At 39.5% G+C, this 8,894-nt stretch overlaps 1 protein-coding gene and 1 non-coding gene across 2 annotated transcripts in view; one reads left to right on the top strand and one right to left on the bottom strand.

Annotated features, from left to right (window-relative positions):
- LOC129322497 (uncharacterized) overlaps positions 1 to 6,874 on the top strand; it is a 10,620-nt gene extending 3,746 nt beyond the window's left edge. Inside the window, 8 exon segments of the mRNA XM_054968808.1 lie at positions 1,410 to 1,827; positions 1,977 to 2,340; positions 3,218 to 4,209; positions 4,212 to 4,749; positions 4,837 to 4,972; positions 4,974 to 5,208; positions 5,211 to 5,736; positions 5,872 to 6,874. Of these exon segments, the coding sequence (XP_054824783.1) occupies positions 1,410 to 1,827; positions 1,977 to 2,340; positions 3,218 to 4,209; positions 4,212 to 4,749; positions 4,837 to 4,972; positions 4,974 to 5,208; positions 5,211 to 5,736; positions 5,872 to 6,874 (4,212 nt within the window).
- On the bottom strand, positions 1,920 to 2,025 carry LOC129284684 (small nucleolar RNA R71). The gene has a single exon (XR_008586928.1). It is a non-coding gene; the product is annotated as a small nucleolar RNA R71 (small nucleolar RNA).
- Positions 6,875 to 8,894: the final 2,020 nt, after the last annotated feature.

Below are 8,894 nucleotides of genomic sequence, written 5' to 3'. Positions count from 1 at the left end.
TGCCCAAATTAGGAAAATGTGCATTTTGTTTCGGCTTGTGTTCTTGGCTTTAATTGATATTTTTAGCCTAATTTCATGTTATTGTTGATTGAGTTTTTGATTAAAAGCATTTCTGGAGCTTTGTGGATGTTTTTTGGAAGGCTTTGGATGAAGAAATCAAGCAAAAATGAATAATTTTTCGTTAGCTGTAAAAACAGTGTAAAACTGCCAAAGTCGTCCCAAAGTCGTGACTTTCGTTCGCGACTTTCCCGCTGTCAAAAAACGCTGCGTTTCATTTATCAAAATTGGTTGGCTAGGTACATATAAGCTGAGAGCTCGACCCAGAATGCATTCTTCAGACTTTTAGACACCTTTGGAGCTTGGTTGTGCTAGGGTTTGGGCATTGGAAGAGTTGGGATCAAGAGATTGAAGCTTTGAAGACATTTGGAGCTCATTTTCTTCGGTTTTTCTATTCCTCTTCCCTTTCCTCTCTTGTAATCTGAAATGGGTCCACTTATTTTGTATATTTGTAGCTTGTGGATGATTATGAGTAGCTAAACCCTTTGTTCTAGGATTATTTAGAACCCTTGTATGGATTAACACCATATTTCTCCTCTCTTTTTGTGATTAATGATATATATGTGTTTATTTTACTCTTTCCTTAATGCTTCTACTTGATTGGCCACCATTTAGATGTTGGGTTCACTTAATTGATGCTTGAGAGGGCTAGGTTGAGTGTAGAACTTGGGTAAAATTGTGTAAGAACTTGATATTTGCATGTTGAATGGATGGTTTTGCTAGTAAGATAGAGATATACTTGCTAGCCTTGCATAGCCACATTAGGGTTGGTGTTTAAAATTGAGTTTTATTAATTGTAACAAGAGATTGGGCAATTAATTTAACTAAACACTTGTTCATGACTTGAGAGAGCTTGTCCAAGTATTTTTAGAACCCTAGGTTAGCACTTATTTTCATTAAAAGCATTTATGAGAGGAGGTAATTTTGGTGTTATGAAATGCAAGGGGGACAATAATCCTAGGTCCTAAATTGTGTTGGAAGTTTGTGAATCACTCACTTTTCTTTATTTTCTAGTATTAGCTTTATAAGCAAAATCATTTTCACCTAACTTTTTGTAGCTCAACTTGATCAAATTTATTTAGTCTTTTGCTTGATCATTGTTTTTGAACAAATCCTCGAGGGAACGATACTTTACTTTCATTATATTACTTGCTACGACCCGTGCACTTGCGGTGAGCAACAAGTTTTTGGCGCCGTTGCCGGGGAATTGCTTTTGAAATATTGTGGTCAACCTTAGACTAGTAATATTAGATTTCGCTTGAGCTTTGTAGATATTAGTTCTAGATTTTTATTTTGTCTTTGTTCAGTGTTTTTGTTTTAGTTTAATACTTCTTGGGTTGTTTCTTCTTCAGGTACCCATTTGGCATATGCAAGTCATAGGCCCAGAAGGATTGGAAGTGATACTTGAAGGATTGACAATCTTTGAAGAAACCGAGTCTCCTAATTCTGAAAGAACTCCTGAATCGGGAAACATGGCAGAAGACCAGTATGACACCGCCTCAGTCAATGACTTTGCTAACCGGAATCTGAGGGGTACTCAATCTTGTATTCGAATGCCGGAGTTTCAAGCACATACTTTTGAGATCAAGCCCGCCATGATCACAATGCTTCAAATGAATGGTGTGTTTCATGGTCTATTCAATGAAGATGCTAACAAGCACTTGATGTCTTTTGTGGAAGTATGTGATTCTTTCAGACAAAATGGGGTGCCTAAAGATGTCTTGCGCTTGCGTTATTTCCAATTTCTCTACAAGACAAGGCTAAAGAATGGTTCAACAATCTTCCCGAAGGTTCTATTGGTTCATGGGAGGATCTTGAGAACAAGTTTAGAGCTCGATTCTTCTCTGATGATAAAACAGTGGAAGCAAGAGATGAGTTTCTTAGCTTTAAGCAATATCCAGAGGAACATCTCTATGCAGCTTGGGAGAGATACAAGATGTTGATGAAGAAATGCCCTAATCATGGAGTGGACAAATGGGTAGTGATTCAGATTTTCTGTAATCGTCTGAATCCATCTTCGAAGGCCATGGTTGATTCTATCACAAATGGGGGATATCGGAATGTGCCTGTCAATGAAGTTTTTCGCCTCTTAGACCAATTGTCTGCGAATAACACTCAAAACACGGATAGAAGGAATACATCAATGGTGACTAGTGCTAAAGATGATTCCTCTTCCCAGATTGTATCCATCTTGAATGCAATGAACAAGCGTTTTGATGTGTTGGAATCTCAAATGCAAAGGGAAATTCTCATAATGTGCATGCTGTCCAAGCCATTCCAATTGTGTGCAATCAATGCAATGATATGCACATGCCCGATCAATGTCCTCTTTATATGACCACTGAGTCTGTCAACTATATGGGCAAGTTTCAAAACCCTCACAACAACCCTTACTCTCAAACATACAACTCAGGATGGAGGAATCATCCTAATTTTTCATGGAGTCAAGGGAATTCTTCAAATCAACCTTCATCCTCTAATGTCAAGCCACTTCACCCTCCGGGTTTTCAAGCTCCACCAAAGCCAATGCCGTTAAAGAAGAGGAGTCTAGAATGGAAAAGATGCTAGCACAAATCTTGAGTAATCAAGAGTCTGCAAGAGTTGAAACTAAGGCAACTCTTACTCTTCATGATACCGCAATCAAGAACCTCGAAGTGCAAATGGGGCAATTAGCTTCACAAATGAATGCTATGTCAAGAAGTAATCTCCCTAGTGACACCATTCCAAATCCTAAAAGGGATGGTAAGGAGGAGTGTAAAGCCATCACTTTGAGAAGTGGGATGCAATTACCCGAAGTTCTTATGCCAAGTGCAAGTGGTGTGAGTAGTGATACTACTAAGGTGATTGTTGATAATGAAGTGATTAATGAAGAAATTATGGTTGAAGAGTGTGATAACTCGAAGAATGACCAAGAAGAGAAAAAGATTGAAGATCAAGCCAAAAAGGTTGGTGATGAGAAAAAGCAACTAGAGGCCAAGCCAAAATATATGCCTCCACCACCTTTTCCTCAAAGGCTTAGGAAGCAACAAGAAGATGGCCAATTCAAAAAGTTTCTTGATATGTTCAAGCAATTGCATATCAACATTCCTTTTGTGGAAGCTTTGGAGCAAATGCCCAAATATGCTAAATTCATGAAAGATGTGCTCTCTAAAAAGAGAAGGTTCAATGAGTTTGAGACGGTTGCTCTAACAAAGAGTTGTACGGATATCATTAAGCAACTACCTCAAAAGTTGAAGGATCCCGGTAGCTTCTCAATTCCGTGTCATATTGGGAATAAATTTTTGGGTAAGGCATTATGTGATCTTGGAGCTAGTATCAATCTTATGCCTCTCTCTATTTTCAATAAATTGGAGTTGGGTGAAGCTAGACCAACAACCGTGACTTTGCAATTAGCGGATAGAAGCTTGGCTTATCCACGTGGTGTTATTGAAGATGTTCTTGTAAAAGTGGATAAATTCATTTTTCCGGTTGATTTCATTGTCCTTGATTGTGAGGTGGATCGTGATATTCCTATTATCTTAGGAAGACCATTCTTGGCAACTGCTAGAACCTTGATTGATGTTGAAAAAGGTGAGCTTACTATGAGGGTGGATGATGAGCAAGTCACTTTTAACATGCACAAGTTGATGAAATCTCCCAAAGATCTTGAGCAATGCTTCTTTGTTGATATGCTTGATCAAGTTGCACAAGAAGAATTCAATAAGGCAATTCCTAATGATTTTTTAGAAGCCTTGTTACTAGGAGCTCAATTAAAGACTCAAGATGGAGAAGAGTGTATGGCTATCATGAATGCATCACCGGTTTATCCTAGAAACCGTGTCCAATTTGAATCTCTAGACTTATCTTCTCTTGGTAGACCATCTTTGAAATCCTCTATTGAAGAGCCACCATATCTTGAGTTGAAGACATTACCTTCTCATCTTCGGTATGTCTATTTAGAAGCCAACAACACTTTGCCAGTGATTATTGCTGCGGACTTGAATGAACAACAAGAAGAGCAACTTGTGGAAGTCTTGAAAGCTCACAAGAGAGCTATTGGGTGGACTATTGCCGACATAAAGGGTATTAGCCCTTCAATTTGCATGCATAAGATTTTCCTTGAAGACAATCATAAAACTTCTGTGGAACATCAAAGAAGGTTGAATCCTATTATGAAGAAGTTGTGAAAAAGGAGATCTTAAAATGGCTTGAGGCGGGCATTGTCTATCCTATTTCTGATAGCTCTTGGGTGAGTCCAGTTCAATGCGTTCCAAAAAAGGGAGGCATGACTGTAGTGGCTAACACCCACAATGAGCTAATTCCTACTCGCACTGTCACTGGGTGGAGAGTATGCATGGATTACCGGAAGCTAAATGCGGCCACTAGGAAAGATCACTTTCCTCTTCCCTTTATCGACCAAATGCTTGACAAATTAGCTGGAAGGGAATTCTTTTGCTTCCTTGATGGGTATTCAGGCTATAACCAAATTGCCATAGCTCCAGAGGATCAAGAAAAAATGACATTTACTTGTCCTTATGGAACTTTTGCTTTCAAGCGCATGCCTTTTGGGTTATGCAATGCACCGGCCACTTTTCAAAGGTGTATGATGGCAATTTTCTCTGATATGATTGAGCAAACTATGGAAGTCTTCATGGATGACTTCACGGTTTTTGGGGATTCATATGAGGAATGTTTGATCAACTTGGCCAATGTGTTGAAAAGATGTGAAGAGACCAACTTGGTCTTGAATTGGGAAAAATGCCACTTCATGGTTAAGGAGGGCATAGTTCTTGGCCATAGAGTCTCCAAAAATGGCTTGGAGGTAGATAGAGCCAAAATTTTGGTGATTGAGCAACTTCCTCCACCTACTAATGTTAAGGGTGTGAGGAGTTTTCTTGGTCATGCGGGATTTTATCGCCGCTTCATTAAAGACTTCTTCCAAAATAGTCAAGCCTCTTTGCACTCTTCTTGAGAAAGATGCTGAATTTAAATTTGATGATTCATGCTTGAAAGCATTTGAAGAGTTGAAGAAAAGACTTGTGTCTGCGCCTATCATGATGGCTCCTGATTGGAGTTTGCCTTTCATTGTGATGTGTGATGCTAGTGACTTTGCTGTGGGTGCTATGCTTGGCCAAAAGAAAGAAAAAGTACTTCACCCAATTTACTATGCTAGCAAACACTTGATGATGCTCAAGAAAACTACACCACAACTGAAAAAGAGCTTCTTGCAGTGGTGTTTGCTTTTACCAAGTTTAGATCGTATCTTGTGGGTACTAAGGTGACAGTTTACACTGACCATTCAGCTTTGAAGTACCTATTCAGCAAGAAGGAGTCTAAAGCAAGGTTAATTCGATGGGTACTACTTCTACAAGAATTTGACTTGGAGATTATTGATAGGAAGGGTACTGAGAATCAAGTGGCGGACCATCTTTCTAGGTTGAGTACTGATACTCAACTTAAATGTAATGTTGTTATTGATGAAGCTTTTCCTGATGAGCAACTCTTTAAGGTTGACAATATTCAAACACCGTGGTATGCGGACATTGTCAACTATCTTGTTTGTGGCATCTTGCCCTTTGATTTGAAGTTTCATCAAAAGAAGAAGTTTCTCCATGATGCTAAGTTGTATTTTTGGGAAGAACCCTATCTGTTTCGCCAATGTGCTGATCAAATGATCAGAAAGTGTGTTCCTGAGTGTGAGCAACAAGAAATTCTAAGATGTTGCCATTCTTCTGACTATGGAGGCCACTTCGGGGGTGACAAGACAGCATCTAAAATCTTGCAAAGTGGTTTCTATTGGCCCTCTTTATTCAAGGATGCATATGACTTTGTTTTAAAGTGTGATAGGTGCCAAAGGATGGGTAATATCTCTAGAAGGAATGAAATGCCACTCAACAACATGCTTGAAGTAGAACTGTTTGACGTGTGGGGCATAGACTTCATGGGACCATTTCCCATGTCTTTCAACAATCAATATATCCTTGTGGCTGTAGACTATGTCTCAAAATGGGTCGAAGCGGCGGCATTTCCCACTAATGATGCTAAAGTGGTGCTCAAGTTCTTGAAGAAGCATATTTTCACCCGTTTTGGAGCACCAAGAGCCATTGTGAGTGATGGTGGTACTCATTTTTGCAACAACCAATTTCAATCTCTCTTGAAGAAATATGGTGTCAAGCACAAGGTTGCACTTGCTTACCATCCTCAAACTAACGGGCAAGCTGAAATCTCTAATCGGGAAATCAAGAAGATACTTGAGAAGACGGTAGGAGTGGCAAGAAAAGATTGGTCCACCAAACTTGATGATGCATTGTGGGCTTATCGAACGGCTTACAAAACTCCTATCGGCATGTCTCCATACCGGTTAGTTTTTGGGAAAGCATGTCATCTACCCGTAGAGCTAGAACATGGTGCTTATTGGGCTGTCCAAAAGCTCAACTTTGATTTTAAAGCCGTGGGTGAAAAGAGACTTCTCCAACTAAATGAACTTGATGAATTTCGGTTAAATGCCTATGAGAATGCTAGGCAATACAAGGAGAAGACAAAGAGATGGCATGACAAGAAAATTTTATGCAAAGCATTTGAGCCAGGCCAAAAAGTACTCTTTTATAACTCTAGATTGAGATTATTTCCTGGCAAACTCAAGTCTAGATGGTCGGGACCGTTCAATGTGGTCCAAGCATTCCCTCATGGTGCTATTGAGCTAGAGAGCAGTGAAGGAGAAAGATTTAAAGTCAATGGACAACGAGTGAAGCATTACTGGGGTGGTGAGGTAGATCGTGAAGCAATTACCTTGCCCTTATCTGAGCCTCTTGAAGGAGAGAAGAGTCAGGCTGAATGACTATAAAACAAGCGCTACTTGGGAGGCAACCCAAGCTCTAAACCTTATCTTTTGATTTTTCTTTTGTAGTTTAGTTGTTTTGGTGAAGTTATGTGTGATCTTGTCTCTTTTGTAGGTTAACAAGAAGATATGAGGAAGTATAAGCCTTTGGAGAAGCAAGAAATGTGCCTAAAGAACAAAAGAGCACAAAAGGAAGGAAAATTTCAGGGAAGTCAAGCTATTTAAGTTGTTTTTATGCTTATAAACTTGTCTTGGTAATCATTTTGAGCTTATTGAAGTAAATGCAATTTTTTGTGGTTTGATTCTCATGAAAAATGATTCTTTTTGGGGGTTGATTGCATTTAAATTGAAGGAAATTGTGTATGGTTGATGAATGATGGTTAGAGATTGATTTTGGAGTAAATTGAGTGCTTGGAAGAGATTTTAAGGGGTAAATAAATCAGATTTTTGAAAACAGAGTGCTGCAGAATTTTACTGTCAAGAAAGTTCTGACACAAGTCATGACTTTGAGCTCACGACTTTGAGATTCCAGAGAAGGTCAAAGTCGTGACTTTCATTTCAGTCTTAAATCCAAAGTCACGACTTTCATCTCCTCTGGACCTGTTTTGAATTTTTTTTTCCTTCTTCTTCTTATCCTTCCAGTTCTGCAGCTCTCTTATAAAAAAAAAACATATTCTCCCTCTCTTTTCCATTCCAGCGCCTGTAGCTGGTCCTAAAAAAAAAAGAATACTCAGCTAACCTCACGGGCTTTATTCTTTGATTTCCCTATCCGATTTGGTCCTGCTTTTCACGCTCTCACATTTCTGTCCAGTTCTATCATTCCCTTCATTTCCAGTCACCGTCGTTCCCCTGCTCTTCACTGCCAGCATCCACGGTATCCCTTGCCAGACCGCTTCCTGTTTCTCTTGATCCCTCTTCGATTCTCTTCTCTAGCCCACGTCGTACCCCATTTCTTCTCTTTCATTTCCTCGTTCCCTGCCATTTTTGTTCAAACCAGATGTCTTCATCCTCACCGTAAACTGCTGTTTCCTTCCTTTACTAGTCATCATTTTCGTTCAAATCATGGAGTGTTTCTTCTTCAAGCTTCAATCTTAGCTCAGAAGCATCTCGTTTCACAGCCATTTTCATTGGAGCTACACTGTTCATGCCCGTCTGCTACTGTAGCTCCCTTTCCGCCATAGTTATTCGTGGAAGCTTGAGGGTGTCTCTTTGCCATTTGTCTCTATTTCTCCTCCACAAGCTTAAACCACAGCCCCTGTCTCCGCCATAGTCCTCTCTTAAACCCACCTTCATTATTTCTTCCTCTCATCTCCAGCACTCCCTTAGTCGATCTCCCTCGGTCTCTCCTTTACCCTCATATCTTAGCTCCTCTTGATTCGTTGCTGTCAATCGATTTCATCCACCATTTTCATTTCAAACCACTCACCAATAGCCACTGCTCTTCTCGTTGTCTATTCGTTGTCGTGTGTCATCCTCAAGTGGTTGAGCTATCGTCTCTCTGCTTGCTCACAGGTTCTGAATCTATTGATTTTTTTTTCTTTTTTGTCTTTCTTTCTTTCTTCTCTACCTCTCCACTTTGATTGGGCTATTTTGATCTGATAAGGATGTAGAAATGTCAAACCATTATTTTCCTTTGATTGCTGATCGAACTAAATGCAAATGTGGGGTGAGTTTGCAAGAATGCAATGTTCTTTTGAGGATTCTTTGCACTGTCATTTTGCCATTGTCGTTGTTGCCTTTTATCTGCCTGTGCTGCTTAAACTTTGACCCGTGAGCTTAAGGCTTAAATCCTGTATTTTGAATACTCAAGGGAAGATACTATTGTTAGTTTTTGAGTCTGGACATGTTATTGTGGCTAGTTAAATTTTTGAAGGGGATAGGATTGATATTGCCTTGCTGGATATTTTTCCTAGTTGAATTAAACCTATTGTAAAATGGCTATTGGAGGATTCAACTTGATTGAATCTTTTGTAAGAGCTGTGATTCAAATTGACAAGAATTATGCAATCATGTTGCTATT

Source organism: Prosopis cineraria, unplaced genomic scaffold (assembly GCF_029017545.1).
Source record: "Prosopis cineraria cultivar Desert tree isolate PC_DT_omini unplaced genomic scaffold, ASM2901754v1 PC10, whole genome shotgun sequence".
In the NCBI taxonomy this organism is placed as follows: domain Eukaryota; kingdom Viridiplantae; phylum Streptophyta; class Magnoliopsida; order Fabales; family Fabaceae; genus Prosopis; species Prosopis cineraria.
This window is presented reverse-complemented; position numbering and strand designations above follow the sequence as displayed.